We start from the raw sequence: 14933 nt of genomic DNA on the forward strand, positions 1-14933 counted from the left end.
GAATGAAATCCTGAAGAAATCTCAACTCTATATATAGTTCATTGGCATCAATATCAGATTTCCCCTCTCTTGTAAGGACTGCTTCAAGATTGTCACAAGAAGATTTCAAGCTGTTACTATCCAGTGACTGCAATGAGTCAGAAGTAAATAAGAAACCAAAATTCTTTTGGTACTCCTGATATTGTTCAAATCTTCTTGTAAGCGAGACAATAGCTTGATCAACAATAGGAACAAAATAGGTGATTCTAAATAAATCTTCTGGAGACTGTGCGGCAACATTTGTGTCATCTGGGTTCTCATCAAATTGTCTCTTTCTTTTAATCTCTCGCTTTTTACGAAATGTTGTGCCGATATCTAGCTCAAGTGCAATTCCTTTGGCTGCCTCCAATGCTTCTAAGAAACCAGTTTCTCTGTACCCTTTGAAGAAAGAAATTAGCCCTTGCACTTTCTCAATAGCAACATCAATAAGCATATCCTTTGCTTGCAAGTGCTTGCTAACTAAATTGGCCTCAGACCTTTTATATCCAATCGGTGGTGCAGTCAGGAGCGTTGGCCGGAGACAATCGAGATGATCTGATGGACATGAAGCGTCGCGCCGTCGCCACGCACGTGAAGTCGCCGCGAGGGCTGCGGACTAGATAGGAGACCAAAGGACGTGTGCGTAGAGCCGTATACTCCAACTAGGTTCTGCTACTCTGTAGAATACATAGGGCCTTCTACTACTGGACTTATTTTTTGAGGCCCTGTAATCTTGGGGGGCCTGTACGGACGTACGGGTTGCACTCCCATGGGCACGGCCATTGTAAATAATTACCACCACTATATATCATGCCAGATGGAAATCAAGTGAAGTTTCGTGGCATAGCATACTCCCTCCATCCCTTAAAAAAAACCAAGGACATGATCGCTAAACACGATGATGTAACACTCATGACACGAAGAAGAGTGAGACCATGTTTGGTTCCCACCAAAACCTTTTCATACCATCTTATCGAATGTTTGGCCACATGCATGGGCCACTAAATATAGATAAAAAATAATAATTAACTGCAAAATTTACATGGAAACCGCGAAACGAATCTTTTATAAACCTAATTAATTTGTGATTAGTTATAATTGCTACAGAACACGCAAGTGCTAATGCTAGATTAATTAAGCTTAATAAATTTATCTCATGGTTTCCAGACAAAATTATATAATTAGTTTTTTTAATAAATATCCAAACACTCATTCCAACATCCTATAAAACATCTGAATCCACGAACTAAACAAAGCCTGAGTTGTCGATCATCTTTTCCACTTGCCCAAATAACTATACACATTGATAACGATTACGTATGATAGGAACACTTGGTCACATAAATGAACGAGTGATTTTAACCATTGGGTTTCGACTTGGAGTGCTTCAGTAAAATACGTTGTACGTGTAGTCGTGCTCGTCGGGGCAAAAAAAAAAATGTAACAGGAAAGATTGTGAATGAAATACCAACTAGTGTGAAACTGTGAACGGCCAGCAGGCCAAGTCAAGCATGCAAAAACCGGTGGCTCCTCTGATTCACAAAACTGCATGGAACTCCGCTCCCGCCCATTAACTGGTAGGTGACCAACAAACAAAGCAACTAGTGCCGCACGCTCACCGCTCACCAGTCAGGCCTATTTAAGCGAGAGACCCTTGCCACATCCAGCCTCTAGACTCTGATCGCTGCCGCCGGCGAACAGCGTCACAGAAGAAGCTCGAGACTCTACCATGGCGACAGTGAGGGGCTTCACCTTGTTATTCCTCTGCTGATGCTTTTCTCACCATCACCAGGAGTGACCGATGGATTTGGTTCTTCCATTCACAGGAGGCGTCCAGGCGATTCAGGTTCCAGGTTGAGATGCACTGCCGCTGCATTGGCTGCGTCAGGAAGGTGGAGAAGGCCATGGCGTCCATTGGGAGGTTCAGTGGTAGTACATCCTTACTAGCTGTTCATCTCCTCTCACTCTATATAGATTCTGCAAATCAGAACAAAGGTTTTTCTTTTGTGACACAGGAGCTGAAACTTCTGTGGGGGATGTCAACAGCGGGATTGTCACGGTGGTTGGAAAGGTGAACCCAACAGAGATTTGCCACTGGTTGAAGAGGAAGACGAAGAAAAATGTCAAAGTTGTGTACCCTGATACTACAACCGAGGATCACAAACAGGTACTTGCTGTATGGTAATAGAGTAGAGTGAAAATGAATGGCAACAAGATGTCAATTTTCTAGATGAATATCTTTCAATATGAATACTTTGATATCCATTCGACTACGACGTGTACAGTATGCCGAATAGAATGAAAGTGCTTTGACACAGATCAAAGCACGTTATCAGAAGATTAAATGGCGTTAGACTACAAAACCATGTCAAAATCTGACAAAGCTGCGCAGCAGACATAGACTGGTTAACTATGTGTAACGGTCCATGGTTCCTCCTTAAGCATGATTTCCAAAACTGAAACTAACAACTGTACTTGTTTGCAGAAAATGATATTGGTTCTAGGAAGCAGCTCACAAGGTGGGCACCCTACACCCTCTGCTCCACCATTACAAGATGGCATGCCCTGGGCTTTGGTACCATCAGGAGTTCAGCCAGACCATGACAGCCTACAATTCATTGAGGAGAAGATCAGGGGCCTCGAGAAGATCAGGGATGTTCTGAAGATCAAGAAACTGCAAAACGAGCTGATTGCAGCCAAGAGTGAGCTCAAACAGTCAATGAGAGTGATCAATGGCAGTAAGAAAGTTCTACTGGATAGTGCTTTGAATCAGCTCAAAGCATACAAGAACCTAGAGGCACTTAGTCAGTAAAGTTATGACAGCAATTCTAGGGCCTGTGAGGGTCTTGCTATAGTTGCTGCCACAGCACCATGTTTTGCGAAGGTGCTCTGTAATTTAACTGTGGTTTGCAGTTTGCTACCAAGTAAAAGTTATCAGTTACTGGGTCTTTTGTATCTATCAAACCTGTGCTCCCTTTTGACTACCAAAACACCATTAGGTGTCAATTTCCTCCCCAATAGGGCACTTATCCTGCATGACCTTTTGGTGAAGTACTGGTTTATTTCCTCCTTTGTCTGATATCTGTAAGTGGTCTGAGAGTTAGATGATATCAAAGTAGAAGATTACACAGAAGTTTCAGTAGTGATATTGCTACACACAGAAAGCTAGATAGTGTTCAATTAACTGAGAGTTTCAAGGGCAATGCTACTGAAACAACATATAACAGCACGTAGAGTAACAATCAACACGCTCAAATTTATTACTTTTGTGAGTTCGAGGAACCAACTGGTGAACTGATGGTTGTTTCAGACGTGCGGCCTGTGGTCGCCATCGTCGTCGACGTGGAGGTTAACCCCGTGACTGCGCAGCGCGTTGAGGATGGCCCAGACCTTGGTCTGGTTCTTGAACCCTTTCTTCGCGACCTCTTTCTCCGCGTTGGCGTATATGGGCTCCCGCGCGAGGCCGTCCACCTTGAGGCGCATGGCGAGCACCTCGCCGACGGCTGCCGCCGCCTTGGCGTTGCAGGCGCGGCCGCACTCCAGCCCGTCTCGCAGGGGCCGCTCCGCGGTCGAGGCGGTCGTCACGATGCGGCCGCTCTGCCGGTCCACCACGTTCGCCGTCACGTACTTGAGCGAGATGAAGAGGCGCAGCACGTAGCGCTTGGCGACGGACATGGATCGGTGGCCTCCCTCCGGATGGGAACTGCGGCGAGGCGGAGGGAAGATGGAAGCGCGACTACGCGTGCAGCGGACGCGTCAGTGGCTCGGCGGCGTTTCGTCGAGCGACTAGAGGGCGCGGCCGTCGCGACGGCTCAACGAGCGAGCGCGTGGGCGCAAGCGGATGGTTGGAGGAACAGAGCGGTAGTGGCCAGTGGGGGCATGGGCTGAGATGGGCCGGCCACTACTCAGATTGTAGGCGGGGCTAGGGGTGAAAGTGGTGTGGATAATTCTCTGAACCGATCCGATCCGAATTCGAATTTTGAGGAAATGGAGAAGAACTTTTAACATTCGTGCAGATACGGATAATCCGAATCCAATTATCTGCGGATACGGGGTAGGATATGGAATAGGTAAAATCCGGCGGATATGGATTATCCGCAAATTTTATGCGGATTATCCGATGTTTAAAATAGGATATCCGAAGGTTTCTCTTCCAAGACTAAAGAATTTAGGATTTTAAAAAGTTTGTTAGTTGAGGACTTTTATTTTATGAGGTGGTTGTTTAATGTTCTAATTTTTAAATTAAAAAATTTGCTAGATGCTATTATTTATTGGCTAATAACTTATTATTTTTTGGTGAAGATATCATGTTAAGTGTTAATTATTAGTGTGAGAGCAACAATATGGAATGCAGTGCAAGATTATTATCTATTGTCTATTCTTGTTCTGTACTAAATAAATTCTTCACAAGCATATAATTCTCTATGTATGCACATGTTACTCGACTATTAAAATCCGTCTCCGATCCGTCTCCGCTCCATATCCGTACCAGTTCCGACTACCGAAAAAAACCGTATCCACATCCACATCCGTGTATTATCCGCTTCGCACCGAATCCGACAAACAAAAGCGGATTAGGATATGGAAAAGACATTATCCGCACCGATCCGATCCGTTTTCATCCCTAGGCGGGGCGGGTTGTTAACATAACCCGTCCGCTTGCCTTAAGATGGCAATGGGCCCCGATCCCCGATTCCCCGCGGGGAATTCCTCTATTAGGGCTTCTTTGGCAGCCCACGATCCCGCAGGGATCCCGGCCTTTTCCATGGGCTAATCAGGTCCGTGCCAGCCTCCCCCTGGCCAAAATTATGCACCATTTGGCAGCCCACGAACTCGAGGAATGCGGCCCGCTTCCCTGTGTTTTACTCGGGGAACAAATCCACGACTCAGTGGCTCGGGAGGGTTTCCCCATGGAGACCCCGTGCGCTCGCGAGCCGCGCGGCTCCCTCGCGACGCCGCCGCCAGGTTTTCCCCTCGCGACGCCGCCCAGGTTTCCAGGCTCCGCCGCCGCTCGCGTTCTCCAAGCTCCACCGCCGGGCTCCATCCAGATCGAGTCGCCTCCACCACATCACATCGACTCGCCTCCACCTCGGCATCTCGTCGACGCCACCCCAGCATCTCATCGACGACGCGCCGGCATCCCATCGCCTTCCGCTCCGGCATCCCGTCTCCTCTGCCCCGGCTTCCCGTCTCCTGTGGCGCCATCTCGTTGTTTTGGTCAAGCCAACAGTGAGCCCAACATCTCTTCTCATGCAACAGTGCCTCTTGCTAGGGTTTGAGTTTCTTGACCCTCTCTTTTGATTGGCTGTTTCTCTAGATCCGGCGCCTGGCCGCTTGCCTCGTTCCAAGATCCAGTAAGTCCTTCCTCCCTTCTCCTTGTTCCTCCCTAGATCGAGCTTTCTGTGACTTGGATGTGTACCTATTGTAATGTGCACAAAATTTAGACTGCCTGCTTATCTTCAGTGTGCTAGAACAGTAGTACTGAAGTTTTATGGTTGGGTGTATTGGCCATATAGGCTTCCAGTTGGTTTGTAGTTTGGGCCAACTAGTCAATTATTGTAACGAGCATTTCAAAACCAACAAGTGCAAAGAGCAGTCGAAGGTCTATGTATCCTTTGCATAGTACAATCACTCGGAAATCCTATACAGTAAAAGGGGATGAGAATCTTTAACATGAGTTGGGTCTGACCATAATCCCTTGTTGGTGGAGACAGAAGCAAAGGGTAGAGTGGGTTTGGACGTTTTTTTTTTCAGATTTTAACCTTCCTGGGTCTTGCAAGAGGGCTTCAAGAAGTTGGTGGTAAGTAAAAGGACTTCTCAGCGGAAATACCATATTCTGGGGATCACTAGAATGTTATCTCTAACAAACTAAGAGTTAGTTTGAGAGGTTGGAGAGCAATTCCAGAACTGGTTTTTGTTTGATGTGGGTTCACTTTTGGGATGTGTTTCTAGAAAAGTCCAAAGCTAAAAATATGGCCATCACACTGTTAGCACAGAGGAAACAATAGAGTTATATATAATGTAATGTAATTAACTTTCTCATGCAGAATCTGTTCATTGCAAAATGCGTCAAAATTTATAATAATTCTCTTAGTTTACTTTGAATCTCATATATCGGCGGGACATGTTGAAAAGAGTGATAACTGAATTTATAAGGGCATGATGCTTTTGCAGGAGTGATTTTCTGTTGTTCTTGGGACGAGGTGACACTGGTGTCAGGTTAGTTTCCCCACTGTTGCCTGCTGCATCTATTGTTTTTTCTGCTTTCTAGTTTATCTGTATGGCTGCATCTATCTCCATTGACACAATCATAAAACATGTATCTGTTTTTACCAATTTCAAAAGGCAGAAAGCTAAAAATCGAAATCAGGGTCTATGATGCTATGAAAATTGTAATATGCACGCACAGCACCATCGTAGTTTACAGTGCAGGATGCTTACACCAGGGCTGGATGCTAGTCCACCAGATATAGTTAAATCCGCAGAGAGTACAATGATAGGTAATAGAGTCATTTGGTAGCATTAAGAGTGATTATTATTGGGACTAATCATTGTCTGGGCTGGTGTGTATGGTCTACTTTATCCATGCATTGTCCATCGGCAAAAAGTTGAGTTCAGTGCAACGGAATGCAACTTGATATTGCTTAATGTAGATAGAACATTGCCACATACATATCAGAGATCTCGATATTTACTGGAAATTTTCAGATTGTCCCAAGTAAGCAAAAGTTGTGACATAGTAAGAATTTTATGTGTACCAATACATTAATTCTTCAGCATTTCTCATCAATCCTTAATTCACGAGCGATTTTCAGCTTTACCGATATCATCGTTGTTTCCCTTATTGTATTTTATGGTATGTATATATTTTGTTCTCCTTTTCTGGTTATTCTTTCAGAGCTTTATGTTATATCCCAAATAATAAATTAGCCAGTGCAATGATGATGATTTTTTATACCACTCTCCTCTAACAGTGCAAGTTAAGTGCCTTTACCTAATAAGTGTTCATGTCTTCTCTTACAATTTTACAGATAAGAGATTTGGGGATTGCTAAAAGAACAGAAGATATCAGATTCTACGTTAGAGAGACCTTTCACCACATTCTGTAAAGCAGATGAAGACATAGATTGAGCAGTCATCGTTCTTGTGGTCTGTATATTGGTTTGCCTTGATCATAAGAAAATTGATTCTTTGCATATCCTTTTTGCTTGTGACTTCGACCTGAAGTTTACTTTCATCTCATTACACTATCGCAGAATGTAATGTTTGCTTGTGACTTCGACCTGAAGTTTACTTTCATCTCATCTGGTTGGGAAGGATCCGCATCAGATGCAGGGGTGTTGCGGTCTGCTCTTGGCAAGGGGTTTACTATGCCGGATGGTAAATTCTATCTTGTAGACGGTGGATATGCAAACACACCATCATTCCTTGCTCCCTACCGAGGAGTTAAGTATCATCTCAGTGAGTTTAGGAGACGTGGCCAGAGGAGAAAGGCATATGCCAACTACAAGGAATTATTCAATCATCGGCATGCGATTCTTCGAAATCACATTGAGAGGGCCTTTAGGGTTCTCAAAAAGCGGTTTCCAATTCTGAAAGTGGGGACACATTACCCAATTGAATCCCAAGTTAAGATTCCAGCAGCTGCTGCTGTGTTTCACAACATCATTAGAGGGTTGAATGGGAGTGAAGAGTGGTTTGACTACCTACCTGATAATATCAACCCATCAGATTATGTCGACTTGCCAGAGGGAGACACTAACTACCCAAGTGAGATGGAATCAAACCATGGAAATATCCTACGAGACCAGATAGCCCATCAGATGTGGGCTGCTTACAATGTGTAGGATAGTAGTGTTAGGAATATAATTTATGAGTTCTAAGTTATGTATTTATGTAATACATTCTGTGATGCAACAGTCTATAATAAGTTCTCCAATACATTCTATAATATTTATTGCAACAATGTCGAAGGAAAGGGCTACATGGAACTCTAGATATGAGAAAGGGCTTGTTGACATTATGAGAGATCATGTGAATATCCCGTTGTTCAGGGGTCAGAATGGATGGACCGTAGAGGGTTGGAGAAGTATCTCTGAGAAGTTTACCCAAATGTATCCTTTAGCACGCTTCACAAAGCAGCAGCTGCAAGAGAAGGAGAAGGAGCTAAAGGGCAGCTGGAAGGCAATACATGTAGCAAGAAAGGAAAGTGGTGTTGGCTGGAATGACACATTGGCCATGGTCATTGCGGAACCGGAAAAATGGAAGAAACTTATCAGTGTCAGATTTTTTCACTAAACCAAAAAATTGCTGCTATATTCTAGTTGCAAGCACTAACTATAATGTTGTCTTGGTATGAAATAGGATAACGAAAAGATGGCTAAGTTTCAGAAGAAGCCGTTTCCTTTATATGATGAGTGTACATCATTGTATGCGGGTATATTATTTGAATCCTCTCTTTAAAAATTTGTAGTATTGGTGTAGTGTTTGAAACATGTATAGATTGATTTCATCCCATTAAAAAATAGTATGCCTATAGTTGAAGTATAACTGTGCACTATTATTTTTGCATAGGAAGTGTTGCTACTGGAGATCTAAACTTCATATCAACTGAGCACTTGCTGCCTGCTCCCGCTGCTCCCCTTGTTCCTACTGTTGGCCCAGCTGCTCCCGCTGCTCCAGCTGCTCCACCTGCTCCAGCTGCTCCACCTCCTCTCGCTGCTCCAGCTGCTCCAGCTGAGAGCACAGGTCTAACTACTCCTTTTGATGGGCTAGATGTCTCAAGTGCACACAATGAAGCTCAGTCTACAGGAGAATCTAATCAAGGAGTGAGTGGTGGGAGAAAGCGTAAGCAAAGTCTTGGTGCTGCTATTGATGGTTTTGTGCAGTTTAAGATGACACAAACAAGTAAAACCATGAAAGCTATCGAAGAAAAGAAGAAATAAGACGAACAATTTTCAGTTGACAAATGTCTCGATGAAGTTGATACAATGCAACTTACTGATGTGGAAAAGGCATATGCTATGAACATCTTCAAATCTGAGATTGATAGGGAGGTATTCATGAAAATGAAAAACAAAAATGTTCGCTTGATTTGGCTCAAACAAGGTAAAGCTTAGCTACCATTGAATTAGTTTACTTTGGTGTACCTTAGCTGCTAATGCTTTTCCTTGTGCTTACTTGCAGTGCTATCAGTGGAGGCAATGTTGATGGAGGCAATATTTGATTTGAGAAGAAAAAGGTAGTTGTAGTCATTGTATCCAGGTATGGCTTATTAACTCTCAAGGAAAAACAATAACAATTAATAATGTAGATGCATGACTATAAATTTCTTTGTCGCTTCGGTATATTAGATTAGTTTACTTTAGGTATGTCTCTAGCTATTAATTTTTTCTTGTATATATGCAGGGTTCTTGGTGTGGAAGCAAAAGCAAGATTCGAGAAGAAAATTGTTTTTACTAGCTGGCTTCTCATGTCACTCAATTATTTGTATTATTTTGGTAACCTGAAATGTCTAAGCACAATTACTTGTCTTTTATGGTAACCTGAAATGTCTGAGCACAGTTACTTGTCTAATGTTGGGACTGAGTCCTAATTCATCTTGTTTATTTTGGCACGGTGAACTAATATTTATTCTAGTGATTTTTTTGTTGGAGTAGACCTTGTGCTCAATCATGTGTATCCTCTCTATTTGTATAGAGAGATTTGTATTCCTGAGATATTCATGGTTTTGTGGTTCTAACATTGGCCTGTGATGAATTTCTTATATTTTTTAAGTTTTTTCTTGATTTTTAATGACTTTTTAAGATATTGTTTCAAATTAGTCAATGGTGACGATCAGCAATAAAAAACAAAGCAGCATGCTGAGAGCCACTCCGTTGTCATTTGGCATCAACGGAGCTCACTCTGCTCTCGTGAGTCCTCACAGAGCTACCAAATAAGCACAGGAAAACTCCCCCCGCATGGAAATCTCCCTAGGGATAGTGGTGGGAATCAAATGTCCAAAAAAATCCACGCACAGGGCTGCGTTCCCGGGGAAAACTCCCCTACGCTGCCAAAGTAGGCCTTAGGGGACGGGGAAGAGATCAATTTCTCTCCCACGGGGATCCAAACGGTAGGAAAACAATCCCCGTCGGGGCTGGCGGGGACGGGGATGGAGATCCATCCCCCGAACCTGATCCCCGCAAACCCGCCCCGCTTTAGAGAATATAGCGTGGCAGGCTCTAGGTCCGTTCAAATCAGCCCACGAAGGCCCAACAGCGTCCAAGTATATATACAAAATCTAACCCTAATCCCTCAACTTATCAGCCACCTCGCCCACCATTCAACCACTCCCCAGCCGCGAGAGCACAAGGCACGCTGCCACCAGTCGCGCCGTGCTGAACGCCATCATGAGTCTACGCCGGCCATCTCCCCACGCCCCTCCCTTGCTCGTGCGATGCTCGGTGCTCCTAGCGACCCGGCCAGACCATGGCCACAGCTTTGATGGCCCCGATGCAGGAGACCAGCCATACCAGCAGGTGGCGTCTACAGTTTACTACTTGGTGCTTCAATCTGTAGGAAAGATGGATCTTGCGTCTCCTATTTCTCATCTTGATAGTGGATAGCAGCAGCAGCATGTGGCTCTTGTCATCTTGTGTCTACTTTTCATCCTGACACAAGCATGAGTGGATTTAATGGATTTGTGAGATCTTGTATGCGATTTCTTTGCAAATTTTGAAAGCAATGGGGTTGTGGTCTCTAAACTAAGCATCTTATTTCTTCTTGCAAGATGTGTTTTCTTCTGTATAATTGATTGATTTGAGTATTATAAATCTCTGTATAGCGGGGACGGGGACCCCGTCGGGTATATTTTCCCCGCTTGGGTTCGGGGATGGGTCGTCCCCCGCGAGCCTTGGCGGGGACGGGGATGGGGATGGGGAGGCAAAACCCGACGGAGAATTCTCCGTTGCCATCCTTACGCTCGCCCCGCAAAATTTGGCTTCGCGGATATTGCGGACGGGCTGCAATTTTTTCGTGGCCTAGACGCCCCGCCAAGCCCGTTGGGCGAACGAGCAATCTCACGAGAACCCACAAGAGCCCGCAAGAGTGAAGAGTAAATACATACGTTATGTCTTTATTTAGTAATAATAACTTTTGTTACAGGATATTTGTCCTTATTTTTATAATGTACTTCTTGATGTTGTTATATTTGAGAACGTACAATATATAGATAGCCGGGATATGAAAATTAAAATGATCAGTGCAAAGTTGTATCATCTGTGCTCGTTAATTAACTGGATATAAATGTTTAGCTTATAGATTCTAAATTCTTATAGTATATACGTGGAGAGAGACGGTATCCACATAGTCTCCATGTAGTATAGCGGGTCTCGCGAGTTTAGCCGCCTAGTCTATTATGTCCGCGGAAAATTTATCCGCAAAGTTTATAGCTTAGCGGTTGACCGCAAACCCGTAAATAAACTTTGCGGCAAACGATGCGGGTTAGCGGACAGCAGCGAATGAGCCTGCCTGCAACCTGAACCACTCCAATTGAATCCTCAGGGGATCCGTCTCCGACTGCACTAGGAGACAGGGTCTCAGTGAGCGCGTTGGCCTGTTGGGCCATTTCATTGTTGGGCTGCTAGTGGCGCCTCTGGCCTTCAGAATCAGATGGGCGCCTGTAGTGACTTCGTGAACTTCAAGACTTGCCGGCTCAGTTTTTTAAAGGTGCTTATAGGAATAGGATTTGCGTACGTGTCTTCATAGGGGTGAGTGTGCGTGTGTGTTGAGCGTCTGCGTTGTACTATATAATCTTAATCTTAAAAAAAATGCCTCCGCTCTACGCACGGTCGCTGCTCCAGTTGGTAGGTCGGTTGTTTGGTTCCTCCGTTGGTCCGAAGTTTTTGGATGTTAAGGTCTTGTTTAGTTAATGAAATTTTTTTATTTTGGTTACTATAGTATTTTCGTTTGTATTTGATAAATTTTATCAAATTATTATGAACTAACTAGGCTTAAAAGATTTGTCTCGTAAATTATAGACAAACTATGCAATTAGATTTTGTTTTCATCTATATTTAATGCTTCATGCATGTGTCTAAAGATTCGATGTGACGAAAAATCTTGTAATTTTTTGGGAAATTTTGGAAACTGAACAAGGCCTAAAACCAAAACCGAAAAACCTCGGTGGTTTTCGTTTCAAAAGTGCTCAGCCTACGGCTTACCATTCGGACCATAGAAAGTGATTTGTATAAATTATGTTCAATTTTTCTACCATAGATACACGGTTCTTAATCGGTCCAGTAAGCGGCGCCATCTAATCCAAGACTTGCCATGATTTTACCTCTTCGATCCTTGATTGAAGTTCTCATTAGTGATAAAGTTTTAGGCTCTTGCTCAAAACTTGTTTAATGTATAAATAATTCCTGCAACGTGGGAGAAGTGAAAAACTCATCATTATCTCGTCTTCTATCTTTGCTAAGCATACTAAGCATTAATTATGTAGTAACCATTTGTCCTGTTTTGCAACACTATTTTTGAAGTACTTTCACCGAAAAAACAGTATTTTCCTCTCACAACATTTCACCATCAGCATCAACATAAGCCAAATTTTAGCGAAATTAACAACAAACATGATACAAGGTAGGTAAAGGAAACAAGTACAAGGCATAAGCTTAGGGTAAGTTATGTAGGTTTCTAGTATTGTGTTAACATAAGTATAAATGCTTAACACAATCAAATTAAATGTAATATGTAAAATAAAAATAGAATATAAGCTTTGGAGCCTCCCTTGGATCTCAGGGGATGGTGCTGCACACTCAGATTCTCAGACTACATCATTCTCCATGGTCTCCTCCTCAATCACTTCATCTTCTATATTATGCGTGACATATATGAGTAAAATGGAATGTTTGTACTTGATATGATATGCTTTGACATGAGTATGGTTAAGTATAAATAATACTAGATGTCTATAACTTTTATGTTATAGTGTAGACAAATAGGCGTTGTCAAGGTATGATCAGACGGTCCGGTATGGGGTATCGGATGGTCTGATGGTCCTCGAATGGTTAGGTTACAGGCTACGAACGACCCAAAGAGTTTGGGTCATCCACCCATCCCAAAGGTCTAAGTCTTTAGCCTATCGAAACATCTGATGAGTGGGATTGAATTGTACGGTAACTTGTGCAAGTTTCTAGTGCTTTTGTGTTTGAGATGGAGAATTAATCGGACTACTCGATGAGGTCTGGCAGACTACCCGTTAACTCATGAACCTGACTGAATAGAAAACACTAAGTGTTAGGGTTATCAAACTAACCGATGAGTAAGGTTGGACTATCTGATAACACATACATTAGAACAACCTCTCTTGAATGGAGTGAGAAAGTTAGACGAACCATATGATAGTTATGTTTGGAGTATTTGAGAAATCTAGGAAGTTTATGCATAGGGTATTGGGACTCAGTGTGAGTTATCGAACTGTCCGATAGTGGGATCAAACTGATCGAGAAGTCACTATGAAGGTGTTCTAAATGATTTCGTGGGTGAAAAGTGTGTCTAGGGTTCTTGCATGTGCATGAGACTTTGCAGAAGTGTTCCTAAGGTTCTCTAGGCCACATCTAGCAATGTACATTGATCTACATTGGTTTGGTTCACAAAAAACTAATTTAGAAGTTTCTAGGTGATGAACTATCTCAGTCTTGGTCTCTAGGATCTCAAGGTGATGGAGCTCGGTTTGGTGTTTACCAAAATATGGACAAGAAGCAGTACAATCTCCTTAGGAGTGTGGGATGCTCATAGTTCGTCATTTTCCTTCCCTTGCTCCTTGAAATCCCCTTCTTGGATCTTTGATGGTGAGCTTCATGGCTGATCTTTGATGCTCTCCCTTCCTTGGCTTGGTGAGGGGAGAGAGAGAGAGAGAGAGAGAGAGAATGAGAGAGTGACATAAGAGGGGGGAGGCTTGTGGTGGGTTCAAGTCAGAAAAGGGAGATACCTAGACTGGTGGGCCCCCGAGTGGTTAGAGTTTATTAACTCACCATTTGGTGCATGGCTATCATATATCAGGTTGTACAATATGCATTATTGGATTGTCCAATAAATGTTGTGTCTATGCAAACTTAGTAGGTTTGAACTACTATTTATGGACTGTTCGATGTAGAAAATGCAGAAATTATCATACAAATCTCAAAAATATAAGATTGTGATGCAGGATGTCACGATCGAGTCGTTGTGACAACGAATAAATTGAAAAATTTATAAAATAATTGGATAGTAGATGTAGTGAGAAATGGAGCTCACTAAAAGAAAATTGATGGCTATGTAGACTTGATCTTGCAAGAAATTGCACATCCACATAGGATAGTAGTTGGAAAAAATGAAGTGGGAGAGAGAGAGAGAGAGAGGACAATAGATTTAAGCCAAGAAAATGATAGACGCTATATACTCCCTCTGTCCCATAAATACTGTCGTTTGGGAGCAAAGCACTTGTACCAAGGAAGGTGATAAAGTACCTGCATACCCCTATTATAGCTGGTAAAAAGTATTACTAGTAGTACAAGCAACAACACGATTTGAAATGGGAGGAGCCAAGGGATAGGCTGGGAGCTAGCCGCCGGTCAGTGGACATAGACAACTGCTCGTACGGCACCTGTATCTAGGACCTGTAACACAGCCCAACGACGTTTTTTCTGGGACAACATTTGAATCCTTGAACGACTCTTTTAAAGGGACGGAGGGAGTATGTCACTACATGGAGTTCGTGCCGTGGACACACAATTGAAACGCATGGAGAAAGTACCAACAAAATCTAACACATAAAGAAACTATTTTCAAGTAATGCTATTGTGGAAAAAAGCTAGCTTCACGTGCGTTCTTGCAGGGTGCATCGTGCTGTGCCTGCGTACCTTTAGGCCTTGTTTAGTTACAAAATATTTTAT

At 43.2% G+C, this 14933-nt stretch overlaps 2 protein-coding genes and 1 long non-coding RNA gene across 6 annotated transcripts; 2 read left to right on the top strand and 1 right to left on the bottom strand.

Moving 5' to 3' along the window:
- LOC8077217 lies at nucleotides 1243–2453 on the top strand. Its single transcript, XR_002449786.1, has 2 exons — nucleotides 1243–1756; nucleotides 1845–2453. It is a non-coding gene; the product is annotated as an uncharacterized LOC8077217 (long non-coding RNA).
- LOC8074164 lies at nucleotides 2241–3906 on the bottom strand. Of its 4 annotated transcripts, XR_002449785.1 has the most exons (3): nucleotides 3283–3906; nucleotides 2984–3100; nucleotides 2241–2626 (listed from the first exon to the last, which is right to left on the bottom strand). XR_002449785.1 is itself a non-coding variant. In XM_021452610.1 (2 exons), the coding sequence occupies exon 1, from the start codon at nucleotides 3691–3693 to the stop codon at nucleotides 3325–3327; it is 369 nt and encodes a 122-aa protein (XP_021308285.1). In that variant the 5' UTR covers nucleotides 3694–3906; the 3' UTR covers nucleotides 2241–2626; nucleotides 3283–3324. The 4 variants fall into 4 exon arrangements, 3 of the variants coding, with proteins under 3 accessions (XP_021308285.1, XP_021308286.1, XP_002462788.1); XM_021452610.1 differs by lacking the exon at nucleotides 2984–3100; XM_021452611.1 differs by lacking the exon at nucleotides 2984–3100 and having other exon boundaries at nucleotides 2624–2704.
- On the top strand, nucleotides 7984–8963 carry LOC8074165 (vacuolar protein sorting-associated protein 37B). Its single transcript, XM_021453577.1, has 3 exons — nucleotides 7984–8298; nucleotides 8383–8455; nucleotides 8593–8963. The coding sequence occupies exons 1-3, from the start codon at nucleotides 7984–7986 to the stop codon at nucleotides 8961–8963; spliced, it is 759 nt and encodes a 252-aa protein (XP_021309252.1).

The sequence above is a fragment of the Sorghum bicolor genome, chromosome 2 (assembly GCF_000003195.3).
Source record: "Sorghum bicolor cultivar BTx623 chromosome 2, Sorghum_bicolor_NCBIv3, whole genome shotgun sequence".
NCBI lineage: Eukaryota > Viridiplantae > Streptophyta > Magnoliopsida > Poales > Poaceae > Sorghum > Sorghum bicolor.

Bases quoted from the DNA above. Each gene is read 5' to 3' on its own strand.
- LOC8074165 (XM_021453577.1), top strand. From the start codon at position 7,984: ATGTCGAAGGAAAGGGCTACATGGAACTCTAGATATGAGAAAGGGCTT. The intron at 8,299-8,382 runs GTCAGATTTTTT...GGTATGAAATAG, and splicing joins AATGGAAGAAACTTATCAGT to GATAACGAAAAGATGGCTAA. The intron at 8,456-8,592 runs GTATATTATTTG...ATTTTTGCATAG, and splicing joins GTGTACATCATTGTATGCGG to GAAGTGTTGCTACTGGAGAT.
- LOC8074164 (XM_021452610.1), bottom strand. From the start codon at position 3,693: ATGTCCGTCGCCAAGCGCTACGTGCTGCGCCTCTTCATCTCGCTCAAG.